At 35.8% G+C, this 16,005-nt stretch overlaps 1 protein-coding gene across 6 annotated transcripts in view; it reads left to right on the top strand.

Annotated features, from left to right (window-relative positions):
* The window catches only part of RIC1 (RIC1 homolog, RAB6A GEF complex partner 1), a 136,573-nt gene that overhangs the window by 104,034 nt on the left and 16,534 nt on the right, over positions 1-16,005 (top strand). For all 6 annotated transcript variants that reach the window (XM_004279111.3, XM_033404406.2, XM_033404407.2 and 3 more), the window contains 8 exons: positions 898-1,050; positions 2,723-2,926; positions 7,815-7,853; positions 8,174-8,284; positions 9,131-9,220; positions 9,843-10,003; positions 10,956-11,091; positions 15,504-15,620. In XM_004279111.3, coding sequence (XP_004279159.1) covers positions 898-1,050; positions 2,723-2,926; positions 7,815-7,853; positions 8,174-8,284; positions 9,131-9,220; positions 9,843-10,003; positions 10,956-11,091; positions 15,504-15,620 — 1,011 coding nt within the window. The remainder of the gene's footprint in view (positions 1-897; positions 1,051-2,722; positions 2,927-7,814; positions 7,854-8,173; positions 8,285-9,130; positions 9,221-9,842; positions 10,004-10,955; positions 11,092-15,503; positions 15,621-16,005) is intronic.

Raw genomic sequence — 16,005 nt, 5'->3', positions numbered from 1 at the left:
TTAAAATAAGTTTTCAAACACCATTTCTCTGACTGCCAATCAGTGCTTATGAATGCCATGCAGCAACCAGTGTTACTTGCCTCACTAAGTTAATATTTTAATCACAACTAAGAATCTAAGCATTTTAGTTAACTTATGCAACCAAAACTTTTCATGGGAAAGCAAAAGTTCTATTCAACTTCTGAAATTTTGGAACAATTCATGGACCTCTTCTCCCCGCATTAGTATTTTCTTGGCCTTGCAGATTGGGAATTACTAATGTTAAAAAAAATTTTTTTTTTTTTAACTCTCATGGAATCTCGTTAATAGAATATTAAAATGAACTGGGCCTGGAGAATTTATTTGAACCCTCTCATTTTACAGAGGAAGAAACTTATACCCCAAGAAACCAAACAGCTTGGCCAAGGTTGTACAACAAAATGGTAGCCAAGCTGGAGTGCAAAACCCTAGTCTCATAGCCTCCAATCCAGTGTTCTTTGTTCTGTACAAAACTGCATCTGTTTGGGTGCTTCTTTGTAAAGCTTCAGCTATGTAACATGGGTCTTCTCTCTGTAAGGAATTTCTTTGTATTTGAGAGGCAGTTAAATTAATGGCGAAGTTACAGAGAGCAGTAGGCATTTCTTAGGTTTTGGAGCTAAGATTGGTGTGTAGTGTTTTCACTCTTCTAAGTGGAGAGCAGTGATGGTTTCTACTGGAGATCTAAGATGTAGTAGATGTAGGTATAATTCTTGTCTGTGTTGTTTGTCATGGTTTCTCCAGCCTTCAGAAGTCATTAATAATGCTGTTGTTGGTTATTTCAGAATTTGAATATTTCAAACCGGGAAAGAATAACAAACTTTTTATTGCTTTGATTTTCTTTCCCTGACCCCCTTCTTCTTTCCCCCTCCTCTCTCCAAGAGCTGGGGTGCCGAAGGCTATCACCTATGGGTAATCAGTGGATTTGGTTCTCAAAATACTGAAAATGAGTCTGACTCCAAGAGCATAGTTAAACAGCCTAGCATTCTACTGTTTCAGTTTCTCAAGAGTGCACTCACTGTAAACCCTTGTATGGTAAGTTTATTTAATTAAAACTCCGTTAGTTTTTTTTAGTGGCTTTCATATTTGAATATGACTCTTCCTTATGACAATTTTATTTCTGAGCAGGTTTTGCTTTTTTTTGGCCTTGTGGCATGCAGGATCTTAGTTCCCCAACTAGGAATTGAACCTGCGCCCCCTGCAGTGGGAGTGTGGAGTCTTAACCACTGGACCGCCGGGGGAGTCCCATGCTTTTTTTTTCTTTTTTTAATAGGATCACAAGCAATTTGAGGAAAAGCAGTGTTTACAGATTCATTTGAGTAACCTGAATAAAATTTAGTCTTTGTCTGAATAGCATTTCTCAAAGTATGTTCCACCAGGCACTACTTGTGAGAAATATCAAGAGCAATTACATAGGACAAGAAGAATTTCTGTTGTCTTTTAAGTGTGAAATAAAGGAGTTAAACAAAGCTGTAGAGATTTCTTTAACATAGGACTCGAGTCTTTAATATGCTGATGTGCATCATGAAAGTCCAGGAGTTGGTATATAAAAAGCATTGTTTCCCAAGCTTATTTAACTATGAATTTTTAAGGAATGCCTAGAAGAAAATAAGCCTAGAATCCTGCTTTGGGAAACACTGCCCCAAATTATAACATAAACTCATGTTTTATCAGTCTGAAATAAGATATTAATATGATATATTGTTGATATATAGTAACAGTGATATGTTATATGATAGGGGTGCATATCTTAGTATCTACCACCAATGGGTTTTTAAATATTTGGTGCAACCAATTTCTAATTAAAATTTATAACACATTGAGGAAGAATGAAAATACCCTGGATCTCAGACCTCATTACTATAGCTGAATAATAAGAAAAACAAGAGTAGAGGATTTCTCCTCTGCTCGCACATCCCAAATAAATAATTTAAAAGCACTCCGAGTTTTATATCAAGACAACATTTGGACTACAATGGGAAGGTGAGTGGCTGGAGTGCTGATCTAATTTAAAGAGTGAGTGAATAATCTGCCCACATTTGAAAACACTCGCCTTTAATTAAAAACCAGGGCATAATCACAGAGTTGAAACTATATTTTTGTCTAAACATCCTCAGAACCTGGTACACTCCTTGGTACTAACCAGGCTGTCACCAAGCAATTATTGAATTGTTCTGAACCAGGACCACAGATGTAGGCTACTCTTCCTCCTCCCCATGATTTAAAAGATCCTCCTGTATCCAGTTATCCCTGTTCGTAATCCACTCCCTCTTCTTACCATGTGGGCACACGGATGAGCGTATACACACAAACAGTTTGACCAGACATGTTTTCTTACTACCATTCATGAGGTATCTTATATGAAACTAGTTTGTAAACTGTAGACATTGAATAGTCTTATTCAGTTTTCAGGTGGAAAATCTCTCATAGCACTGCCCTGGGCATGTTTTGGAATCTGTATGATAAAACAGACTTTAACAAAGATTTTATTTACACTGGGAAGTAATCATTAAAATGTTGTCTGTTAAATATAACAGTGTGTGAGATTATTAGGTAGTCTCGTCCTCTGTGAGGAAAATCAGCATTGAGATGTGTGGTACATTTCCAACAATAAAAGTAAATTAATGTATTACTTACTTTCCCCTACCTTATACTAACTTGTTTTTATTTGCTTCCCTCCCCTCTGCTTCCTTTTTCCCTCATCTAGAGTAACCAAGAGCAAGTGTTGCTTCAGGGGGAAGATCGTTTGTACTTGAACTGTGGAGAGGCCTCACAAACCCAGAATCCCAGGAGTACTTCGGCACACTCTGATCATAAGCCCAGTCAGGAAAAGAGCCCGTTTGCAGATGGCAGTTTAGAGTCTCAGAGTTTAAGCACTTTACTTGGTCATCGGCATTGGCATGTAGTGCAGGTAAGTCTTCAGATGCTGTTGACTGTGGACTTAGTCCTTGGTAAGATAGCACCCTGAAGCACATATTTAAGTATTTCATTTGTTGCTTTAGAAAACTGAGAAACTTTGTAAACTTTTTGACTGTCATGTCTCTCTTCTGCTGTTCTGTGCTCTTGTCCTCTTGTCTTCTCCTTTCTTTCCACCTGATGTAGATTGTATGCCCACCTGCTTTAAGTCCATTAGTAAGTGAATAGTTAAAAAAAACTAGAAGTTTATGCTTTGTCCTCTTATTGTGCAAGACTGTTTATTTTACTTCCAGCCTATTTTTGGTATAAATTTAGCTCTGGATTTGCATAGGCTAAAGTGTAGTAATTTAATGAAAAGTGACAATATTGATTAGTACCTTGTGCAGCTGACCTTGTAGTCCTAATGGGGACACATTGAGGTTAATTGCCTGACTTTGGACCCAAACTGCAGACTTCTGATTAGTCTAGAACCTTAGTGTTAATAATTTTATTATTACTCAATCTTGTACCAGATTATTATTAAATTAGCAGTTTCTTTTAGTAATTCTGATACATTGACATTTAATATAGAAATTAATTCTGAGTTTCGATACCAAATAAAATTAATTTGGGTAAATCAGTAAATTGAAGTTTCTTGAAAGAAACTTTCACACACATTTCAAAGTCCTGAGTGTTTTCTTCCCACTTTTCATGCCAGAGTGTCTTAGGTACATCAGAGCCTACTCTTGGATTAGTTTCTTTTAGTCATTTTCTATTTCCACAATTCTTTGTCTTACTTCTACATTCTGTACTTTTACCTTACTAGCTTACTTCAGCTCCCATGTTATTTTCGGTTGACTTTGAGAGGAGATAATGAGAGACATAAGAATGGTCATTGTGTGAAAAATTGAAGGAGGAATATCTCCTACATTGACATGTGGTATACACTAAAAGAAAATGTATTTAACTTACATTAAGAAATTCATAAAATCAAAACAATGTGCATACCATTTTATAATTAGTAACAGTTATTAAATAAAACTGCATCCGCTACTTCCTTGACTAAAATTTTCCACTGCTCCCTTCTCTCCTATAGCCATTTCTCTGCTATTTTCATTTCCCCATACTTTGAACTATTCATTCTACACTGACCTAGCATCAATGCCAGTTCTGCCTAGCCAGGTCTGTGTTGCCAGAGAGCCAAGTAGAGCAGAGGATCAAAGAAGGTAGGTCTGGAACTCAAAAATCCATCAGGCAATAACAAAAATTGAATTTCCTTCCAGCTCAAAAATTCAGTGATTCTGTGATTCATAGCCATCTATAAAGTATCCCATATTAGAAGCATATAACACTGATTTTACAACTTCAGGCAAAGTAGATACTAGCAAGATTCTTCTGTCATCCTGTTCTTTAGGTATCTAAAATATTTAGAAAGATAAACTTGTTTAAGTCTAGCTTTACGTAATTTTTTCAGTTTCCTTAAAACTAATAAAAATAATGCTAGAGTTGTACTCCCCCCAAATTAAGTTATAATGGACTCATAGAATTTTTAGAGCTGGAAGGGCCTTAGCAATCATGTAGTCCAACTAGGTTTTATACATGAGGAAATTGAGGCTCAGGGAAGTTAGGTGACTTGCCCAAGGTCACACAGCAGAATAGTGGCAGACTCTATCCTTACCATGATATAAATTAAAGTAATAATCAAACCGGTTTTAAAACCTAGGTACTAAATGTTGAAGCATATAATATACTGCTGACCTTGATCTAAAACTGAGAATGTGCCTATTTGACATTCTTTTTACTTGGAGTTGCCCTATGCTTTGTTTGCTGGCACTCCAGCCACAAGAGTCAGTGCAGCATTGTGGTGGTGTTCGTTTGGTAGTGTGGTTTACAGTGTCCATATAATGTTAATGCTTTTAACTTCCAGACATTTTAGCCATTAGTAAGTATTCCCTGAAGAAATGTGGGTGCCTGTTTAATTCCCCCTTCAACATATGCTCTTGTCTAGGATAAGTGCCCGCATCCTCCGTCACAATGGCTTTGTTTGTGTGGTTTATACTTTGTATGCTTCTTGTACAGCTTAGAGTTCATCACATGAGCTCCAACTAATTCTGCTCTGTCTGTTCCTCATCTAGACTACTGGATTTTTTTTGTTTGTTTAAGCCTTCTACCTTACACTCGTTAGTTTCCTGGTCAGAAGATTCTGTGTTAACCATGTTTTCTCCTTTAACAAAAATAACACAAATACATACTTGTCGGAAGCAGGGTAATGTATCAGGCACTATGTTAGAGAGGTCAACAAAGAGGATTGTAAAGGCTATTTCATTTATAAATGATTTGCTCTCATTCCTACAACATGTATCAAATGTTCTGGGTATTTGGCACAGATCATATCTCCTAGGGTGATGGCCCTCACAGTCTCACCAGTTACAGAAGAAAGTAGGCTAGGTAGGAGACATGGTTTTAGCAGAATGACTTCAAGGGAAAAAAGGTAGATTTAGGTTCTCCAAGAGACTGAAAAATCCTAAGATGTTCAGAGTAGAGATTCTGTACCTTAGCACTGAGTTTCCCAGTGGTATGACATGACTTTTGTGCCCTGACTATGCATTCCTAACCTGAGTTTCTTCATTATTCATTAGCCACCTCTTTTCTTACTTCTGCCATTTCCTGTTCTCAGTATTAGGAGTGGAACTCAAAGTTCAGGTAACATATACATCTCCTGGGGCAAAACCAAGTTTTTGTTCTTATTTCATAGCATCTTCAAGACACAAAACCATATGAGAAATAAAGCTTCATTTTAAGTTTTGAAAGTGAACCATTTGTGGCATCTCATATACTTTTGGAGGGTAAAAGAATTTGTTTTCTCCTAGAGATAGTCATCAGAATGTGATCGTATGATAAGTTAACCTTGGTTCCCATGATTAGAAACTCTTCATGTTGGAGTCCACTTTGGCAGTGAGATCTCACTTCCCACTTTACCTGCCCACACATCTCACAAATACTTATGAAACACTAAGGTTTGGGGAAAGTCGGGGGCGGGGTGTTTAGTGTCATGGATGGCTTGCTCAGTTGTGCTCCAGGAACATCCTTCTTCAAGTGACTATTTTTATTTTCTTCATCCAAAAAAATTTCACTTACAGTGTCCTACAAAACTACTTTCAAATTTTACTTCGCCACCTGATCATTACCTCAGATTATCATTATTCTGAACTAATTCCACCCATCATAGTAAATTTTACTGGTTGGCCTGAATAGTACAGCATATCTGTTAAGATACAAGTTAAGCATTCTTCAAGCGTATCTATCCTGACACAGTTATTTTTAATTCTGTAAGGTAGGCTTCCACAAACCAGCACTGGGGTTAAGAACTTCCTAATGTACTAAAAGCTGTTAATTTACTTAGATTTTAGGTTGACTTACTGGATAATAAGTGAAGTCTAACAAAAATAGTTTTATAAATAAATTTTATCAAGGTTAATACAGATGTTTTCACTTGATTTTTGCTTTGTCTTCACATTACACAAAGAATCTTATTGGATTTGATTGCATTTACTTGGCTTTTTAATTTGACTTTCTCTTTTTAAATATGTAATCATTTTTCTTTGAGTAAACGGAAACTAAATTAAATTGAAGGTTCTCTTATTCCAGGAACAGAAGATTTTTCCTTTATTCTGTTGTTCTGTTAATTTTCACATTGCATTCACCATGTGCTCATGAAAACTATTTACTCAGCAGGCTAATAGATCACAGTCTCAGTAAAGCTAGACTTAAGCTACATTGATACCTCACAGAGGATTTTTTAAGTTTAAAATTCTCAGAGTGACACAAAGACACTGTGTACAAAGATGTAAGACAGACGACATGGAAAGATATATTTATTGCTTATGTTGCAGATAAAGAGTTAATATCTGTAATATATTAAAAGTACTTGTAGGTGAATAAGTTGAACGCCCCAGTAAAAAGCAGTAGCTTATACACACTTTTATATATATATGGCTGTTTGTTTAGAGATAGCAATGATATAACAAGAATTTCACTTTGTATTTTGTGTACTTTTATACTGTTTAAATTTTATAAGCATGCATTGCTTTTTTATTAGAAAATGTAAAAATAATAAAAGAGATTTCTACTAAAAAAACATAAACAAAACTCTTGCTGAGGCTCTGATTTTATTAGATAAGGGTTTTTTGGGATGGTTCATATCAGCGGACCCAAACTGTTCCATCTACACAATTCTTGGCTGCCTTAGTAGATGCTTCTCTAAATATCTTTTGTCATTCTGTATTTATTGAGTGTTCAATATTTAATTTAAATCAAATAAAAACAGTGTAGAGAAAAAAGAGGAAAGCCTGATGTCTAGAAACATATAATGAAATGGTTAAGACAGGAGTTGTGAAATATTGGCTGCTAGTGTAATACTCATTATTTGGGAGCACTTTTTAAAAAACAATTTATTTTATTTTTGGCTGTGTTGGGTCTTCGTTGCTGCGTGCGGGCTTTCTCTAGTTGCAGTGAGTGGGGGCTACTCTTCGTTGCGGTACGCAGGCTTCTCATTGCGGTGACTTCTCTTGTTGTGGAGCACGGGCTCTAGGCGCGCGGTCTTCAGTAATTGCAGCACGTGGGCTCAGTAGTTGTGGCTCGCAGGCTCTAGAGCACAGGTTCAGTAGTTGTGGCGCACAGGCTTAGTTGTTCCGCGGCATGTGGTATCTTCCCAGACCAGGGCTCAAACCCGTGTCCCCTGCATCGGCAGGCAGATTCTTAACCACTGCGCCACCAGGGAAGCCCTATTTGGGAGCACGTTAAACATTACAAGAAAATTAATCTCATGATGTTAATGCTTTTACGTGCTTTACTTTAAAATATATTTCAGAAGTCTTACCAAACTGATGTGTTATTTTCTATAGATTTCCAGCACCTATCTAGAGAGCAATTGGCCTATACGGGTGAGTTATTTGTTACTTTGTTGGTGTTAACTTTCATTGGATAGCATTTGCTGCAAGAGGTATTCTGGGAATTGAGCCTTTCAGTGGGTGCACTGATAAAAGTAAAATTTCAGTACTTGCTTCCTTGTACATTGTTAGTGTAACTCTATAATTTGGTCAAATGTAACATGTATAAATGTTAAGATTTTTGAATTTAGCATTGTACATTTAATTCTCTTAGCAAATGTTTATTAATAGTCTGCTTGCCTGACATAATCCTCAGCTCTTTACGCCTAATTAAAAAACTCAAGGAAGAGCTCTTAATTTTTTTTTTTAATCAGTTTTCAGCTATTGATAAGCTTGGACAGAATATTGCTGTGGTTGGCAAGTTTGGTTTTGCACATTACTCTTTACTCACCAAAAAATGGAAGCTTTTTGGAAACATTACCCAGGTTAGTCTTTTTGAAATTAAAAACCTATTTCTCAAAGTATGAGAGAACTACAATATGAAATAAGTATAAAGTAAACCACTGTTTACTTATTAAAAAGTAAAATCAAATATTAAAAAGTGATACTGGATTATACTAAGGGTCAGTTCTGATAAAGTACTTGATATTTGATAAAAGATTTTGTATTGAGATAGTTGGTTTGTTTTTAATTCTTTTTAAGATCAGACACTATAATCCTGTAACTTGAGGATTTACTCTTACATTCCAGGTAGAGTTCATCAGATATGATCGGAATAAATCTCCACAAAATTTGAGATCATTTCCTGCTTGTCTGTGTATGACATAAATATTTGGGTAGCATACAAACATATGCAGTTGGATTTTGCAAGAATCAAATAGGAGGAAAAGAAGGAAGTTAACATTTAATAGGTGCCTACCATGTACCAGGCACTTCCACATATGTTATCTCATTGTTCTTCATAACAACCCAATGAGAGCACTATTGTTACTCACCATTTTATAAAAGAGAAACTAGGATTCAGAGTCAAGCAGCTGATAAATGATAAACCCAGAATTTAAACCAAGGTCTGTTGAATGTGGAATAATGATGCTACATGGTACCCAGTTATTTTGAATGATGTATTTTATGTCTTACAGAAATATTCTTTCTTTCAAAGTAGGATGTGAATCATTATTAATAAAGGCCCTAGAGTAATATTTATTGTTGAGGGGGGCGGGAAGAGAGTAGAGCAGAAATAATTAGAGCTTTCATTGTCTGATTAGGAATATTTTACAAGTCTGTTACTGGCAGGAATAAATGTAAATATGTTTTTTATATTTTCTTTTAAGGAGCAAAATATGATTGTGACAGGTGGCTTAGCCTGGTGGAATGATTTTATTGTCCTTGCATGCTATAACATAAGTGATCATCAAGAGGAGGTATGTTTTTGTTTTCTCAGAAATAACAAGATTTTTACATTTTAAAGATATTAAGCACAGTTTGGTTTTTATATAAAAATAACCTATTGAAAATGAGCAAAACGTTTTACTTTTTAATCAAGAATTTGGCATTTTTAACAAATGGGATTTTCATTTCAGGTTACTTAAAAATTTAAAGGGATAATCAGGATTTCTGTGATAACTTTTTCTAAGGATTTTAACCATTAGACATTCCCTATAAAGTTTGTAAATAATAAAAAATAGTTAAAAGTTGAGAAGTTTATAAAGATAGCTGTCCTTAGAGATTTATTAACTTACTTATTTCTATATTTATTTTTTGAGAAACTACTGATCTCCCTGTATCAGGTCTAAATGCGCAGGTCTAAAAGGAGTATCTCATAATAGTACATCACAGTTTTGATCACTTCATCTTTTAGTTATTTGTAGAATGAGCCTACCCTGTCAAAATATAAACATCCATTTTTTATTAATGCTCAGATTAGTCTTTAACTCCTCTTACTTGAAAAAAGTCAGTAGATAATAAAACAGCATGTCTAAGGTATTTAGTCATCCATGGTAGGTATCTTGTTTTTACAGTTTTCTTTATTTTTGTTTTCTATAGCTCAGAGTATACTTGAGAACGTCAAATCTGGACAATGCTTTTGCTCATGTCACCAAAACACAAGCAGAAACATTACTGCTTAGTGTCTTCCGGGACATGGTAATAGTATTTAGAGCAGACTGTTCAATATGCCTTTACAGTATTGAAAGGAAATCTGATGGGTAAGTATATAACGTATGACAGGTCACTTTTTGCTCCTATTTATCATGTTTCCTCTGTAGTTTTTATTTCTCAAAACAGTTATTCTAATTTTATATTTAGTTTCCTTTGTTTTAGGAGTTAAAAAAGCAAGGAATTTTAATTAGTGATATTCATATAGTAGTTATTTTTTAGCTACCAAAATAATTAAAGAGCCTGTACCAAGTTCTTCAGCTAATCTTACTGGACTCATTTGAGAAAAATCTAGTTCGGGATGGGGTAAAGCTTTAAATACTAATTTTTTTTTCACAATCTTGAAAGCAAGTGGTTACTAACTATCCTGGTGTTCTAGAAACTTGGGGAAATTTGTAGGAGTTTACAGCTTTAAGGCCTTAGGAAGCATGACCTTAGAAGACTCATTAATATTTTAACTGAGCTAGATGGCTGTAGTCTGGGAAAGGAAAAACTGTCAGACCTGTTGGAGCTGCGTGTTGCCTATATTCTTGGCATCTGGCTGGCTTGCGGCATTTAGACCATTCTTCTTGAGTTTTATTTTGTTCTCAAATGGTTTTTGTTTCTTTTTTTAAACAGCTATGAAGTGCATATTTGCTGAAGTAGCTTATAATTGAGGAGTAATATAAAAATAAAAATTAACAAATCTACTAGCCTCGGAACGCATGTCTTTCTCAACCAACTATTTCTCAACTGACTAAGCTATTCCTATAGCTTCTTCCCAGTTTATTTCTTCCTTTCTACATCTTACTCCCTTTTTTTCCCTCCCTCATTTCCAGATGTGTTCTTGGGTGCCACAACCTTGTTGGTCTGCTGTTTAAAGGATACTTGGGGAGGAGAAAATGATAGGTAGAAGGCATTTGGGCCCATAAACATAAAATCTCATACTATTAGTAGTGGAAAAGGAAAAAACCTCATTAGCATTGTTGTTGAGGTGTATGGGTTTCTTTCTCTTTTTTGCAGTCCAAATACTGCTGGTATTCAAGTTCTTCAGGAAGTCTCCATGTCACGCTACATTCCCCACCCTTTCCTGGTAGTATCTGTCACTCTGACATCAGTGAGTACAGAGAATGGAATCACCTTGAAAATGCCACAGCAGGTACCATTCTATTATCAGAGCTCTTTAGAGTTTTCATTTCAGTTTTTTGTGTTTTAATTTGATTTTAGGAACTATTAATTGTTCAGCAAATACATACTAAATGTCTAGAATTTGCCTTGCATGAAGCTGCTGGGTTACAGTGGCAAACTAAACAAACATGGTTTCTGCTCATACTATAAAGAAATAATTACATACATAATTAATTACAATTGTGATGTGTATACCAAAAAGTAATATGGCTTACTGTGTATAACAAAAACCTGGAGTAGTCTAAGCAATCACAGAAGATTTCTAGATCATTTAAATTGAAACCTGAAGAACAAGTGGCAGTTATCTAAGTAAAGAAGGGGAATTTCAGGCAGAGGGAACGGTATTCAAAGGCCCATAGATAAGAGAGAACATGACACCTTCAGGGAATTGGAAGAAATTTCAGAGTGACTGGAACATAGAGTATGAGAGGATGAGAGTCTTATTGATAATACGGACTTTGGAGATTGTCTTAAAGTCTAAAGTGTTTTAAGCTGGATGTTATTAGATCTAAGCTTTATAATGTTAGAGAAAACATTACAAAGGAGGAAAATGAAACAGAGTGGGACACAACTGGATGTAGGGAGAGCAGCTGAAAGGCCATTGTAATGATCTAGGTGAATGGTGTCTGTGGCCCAAACTTGGGTAGGGAAAAGAAGATGGAAAGAAGTGGAAGGAATATGACATATAGAGGACTCCATGATTAGTTAATTATGAACAAAGAGAAGGGATAATCCCATAGCTTCTGGTTAAAGTAGCTGTGTAGGTAGCAGTGTCACCAGGACCCAGGTATTATAACTTTCTATTCCAAGCCGCCTTCCATTATACCACTGGTTTCCAAACTTCATGTCAATGTGGAACCCATTTTCAAAGGAAAGTTCTGTGTGGATTTATTTGTCATCCCTGTCTGCCCAGTCTGTCTTTTACTTCCTATTAAGGCACTTCCACTGAGTGCCTGTAAAATACAGGTCCCATTTTTCTCTGCAAACTCTATTTCATGTAACAAGATAGTCCTAGTTGATAAGGGGAAGTTATCTTTTACAGAAGAACTCTAGCTAAAAGATATGGAAGGAATGTAAGAATTTAAGAATCACGATTTTGCAGCCCGTGAAGAAATGAGTGATTCAGGCAGTGATCGTTGGATGAAACCAATGAAAGGTTGATGGGAAGTTTACAATGAAGGTATCAAGTTGTCATGCCCAAGCCTTATTAATCAATTTTAGCATCACTAAAAGTGGGAGAACCAGATGTGGCATGCTTCCTGGGGTGAAGCAACCTGAAGTTCACGAGAAGAATTACTAGCAAAAACATTGAGCCTGATCTGAATCAAGCTTCTAGAGTCATCTTCTATTCACAGAAAATACAGGGAAAGAGGTTTAGTTTAATAATATTTTATAGGAAAGCTGCAGGTCAATAATGTGGGGGAAAAAAGAAAAGATTCTTCTAAATAAGACTTTCGAGCTATAACAACAAAATGCATGCGTAAGTTCATTTGTATCTTGATTCAAATAGGCTATATATAAAAAGACACTGTTGAAACAATTTGCAGTATTTAAATGTGAACTAAGGAATAGTTGTAAGTTTTATTACATTTAGATGTGATATTGGCATTGTGATTATATAAGCAAATATCCATATATTTTAGAGATGCCTATTAAATGTATAGGGGTAAAATGGCATGGTATCTTTTAAAATGCTTTGGCAAAATAAGTAAAAAGAAAAGAGGGATAGGTGGAGCAAACCTTGATAGTTGTGAATCTGGATGATGGGAATAAGGGGGCGCTGTTTGTTGTACATTTTACATACTTTTGATCATGTTTGAAGTTGTCATATTAGAAAAAAAAGGACTCCTTGTATATCCTAGATACTACTATTAGGCAATCAGTGGCATCAGTAATACTGGGTGCCCCATTTTAAGAGGGCCCTTTACAAAGAGGAGATACTTAACTTGGTAAAGAGCACATTAAGGAGTAAGTTGAAATACAATAGGAAATAGACTGATTACATCTTGCACAGAGGGAAGACCAAGATTTAAAGCAAAGCAAGTCTTGATTTAACAACAAAAAACTAGCAGTAAGAACTGTTGAACAGTAAGGTGGCCTTCACTCAGGAGAGAGGTGAGCACCTTGTCTCTGAAGCTTCCAATGAAAATTATCTACCAGGGATTTTTCAGGGTAAGAGATGGTATGTTGGGTTCCTTCAAATATAGGATTTTGAGGATACATGTAGTCCCTGCTTGTATGTTACAGTCAGTTTCTGAAAAGTTCATTAAAGTTGCCTGAGAGGGCTGTCGTGGTCACCGGTTCTTACGTATTGTAATATTATCAGTAGAAAATGTTGACTGCATGTAGAGCTGAAGGAAAAAAAAGAATTTTGCTTTTTTAAAAAATGAAGTAGTATAAAATGTAGTGGTGAATTTACCATCTTAAAACTTAAAAGTGGTCATTATGAACATTAATCAGATTTTAGTGAACTTCAGTAAATGCTTTTTAGGTCTTTTGAAGTGTTTGAGGAGTTTGTCCCTATGCCAGTCCCCAAGCAGTCATATTGTTTGATTCTTGGCATTGCATATTCATTTTCCTCTACTCTCTAGCGCTTATAATTCCCACATAGCTTTTAAATTCCATTTTTCCTTCTCTTATCTCCAAGTTATTTGCTTTTTCTCATGTGTTAGGACAGATGTTCAATTTTTAGTTTTCATGTCATTATGTGCTAAGTGGGGAAATGAAGATTTCTTTCCAAATAAAATTCTTGAGTTTTGTGACAGTTGCTTGGAGATTTTGTAGGGTTATTTTTTAAATTCCTACTTTGTAAATTAACAGCAGTTCATATCATGCTTACTACCTACCTGGATATGATCTAAAGCAAAAAAGAATAACAAAGCCTGTGAGTATTCTGTACCCTTTTGCCATTTCTTTATACACAATCCCTTGTGTCTTAGAGCAGTGCAAAAGAGCATTTCATGTATCTGAATATTTTTTGCAAGTAGAATACATAGGGTGACGTTGTTTTCTTTACCAAACCCTAAATGATATCGGCAGCTTAAATTCATCCAGCCAGCAAGAGTCAAAGCTGGGACATAATCCATGTCTTCTGAATAATCATCCTTTCCTTCTTAAAACTCTTTCCTTCTCTGGTCTGTGACATCATGCTTGATTTCTCTTCTTGCCTTCAAAAGCTTAGACAGTGGCCCTCTGCTCTTTTGCCTCCCATATACTTTGCCTCAGAAAACTCATCTGTTTCCTTCAGCTTACCAGGTTTGCCTTTATGGTTATGATTCTGGTATTCATCTCCAGTTAAGTCATCTCTCACAACGTTTTTACTTGAAAGTCTTAAGATTCTTTCTAATTTAAAATGGGCAATAGAAGGAAACTCTTCAGTTTCCCTTCCCTAAACTATTTTCTCCTCCTAACTTGTATCAGTGACAACTGCAACTTCTCTAGCATCTCGCCAAGATTCAGTTCCCTGAAATCATCTTTGATTCAGCTTTCTTTTCCTACCCTTCATGTCTAGAATATAAGTAAGTTTTTGTTTTGTTTTGTTTTAATCAAAATGCTTTTTCCTCTTTACAAGTGAAAATGACTTGATGTCTGAGATTCATTTTAAAACAGTGCTCCTGAAACTTAAAGCTGGGTGATAGGGTTCAGTGAAAATCATTATACTAGGTTCTCTACTTTGGGGTTTGATTGAAATTTTCCTTAATAAAAAGGCAGACTATTTCCTTCATTCTTGAAGTCACCACACATGATATCTTCCTCTCCTCAGTAATCCATCCTGAATAACTCAGAATTTTTAATAACTCCCTTATTCAAGGACCATACATGGTGGCTTTTTTCCTGCTATATTTTTACCTGACTTTCCGAGCCCTCTTTGAAGGTCTGTTACCATCAGCATTTTTTCTCATAACATCCCTAATTTAGCCAGATTGTTCTCACTTTCCCAGTAGAACTATTTTATCCTACCTCTGTGTCATTTATATTGCATTCTTCAACTAAAGTACCAACGCTTTTTCTCCCACCCGTGTAGGTTAACCTCACCTTTCAAGTCCCACCTCATCCTTTAAGCCCTGTCTAGCTGTGCCGGCCAGGTCACTGAAGCGATGTCTCATTTTTATGAACTTCTGAAGGTCTTTTAGTTTTTCCAGGATAATTCAGCTCTGCCCTCAATTTTATGTTCACTTGCATTGTTCATTAATTACATTGTGTTAAGCTTGTTCTACCCTAGCCAGACAGCTCGTTGTACTTCCACAGAGCCTAGCAGAATGACTGTAACTAGTACACACTCAATATTGTTGTTTGCTTAAACTGTAAACCTTATGCATTGGCGGGGGAAATGCTGAAAACATACCTATTAATTTTTATAAATACAATTTATTTTTCTTTCAGGCTCGTGATGCAGAGAGCATTATGCTAAATCTTGCAGGACAGCTCATCATGATGCAGAGGGACAGATCAGGCCCTCAGATCCGGGAGAAGGACAGTAACACTAACCAAAGGAAACTTGTGAGTAAAGTGCAAGTCATTTAAAACGTTAAGAATGTATGGGAGGAGGATGAAGGAATAAAAGAATTTAAGAGGAGAGTATTATCTTGTGATTTGGAAAGTGAGTAAGTACATAAAATAAGTCTTAAGCCTCTGGGTACAAGACTGTTTGTGAAGAGTGGAAGATGAGATCCTAAAATGATAATAAAATGCTCTGTATGCCGGATGTTACTGCTTAGGCATTATTATTTACAAATTCTAATGGGAAAACAGGATAAATTGGTGAAGTTCCTTGGGGTGGGGGGGTGTTCTTTTGGGGTTTTTTTAGATTTAAATACACATACTTTGAAAGTCAGGGTACTGTTATTAACTCTGACTCTAAATAAATTCCCCTAATTTTCCCCCA

The sequence above is a fragment of the Orcinus orca genome, chromosome 6 (genome assembly GCF_937001465.1).
Source record: "Orcinus orca chromosome 6, mOrcOrc1.1, whole genome shotgun sequence".
NCBI classification, from domain to species: domain Eukaryota; kingdom Metazoa; phylum Chordata; class Mammalia; order Artiodactyla; family Delphinidae; genus Orcinus; species Orcinus orca.
The sequence above is the reverse complement of the archived record's forward strand: the minus strand, read 5'-3'. Positions and strand labels throughout refer to the sequence as shown.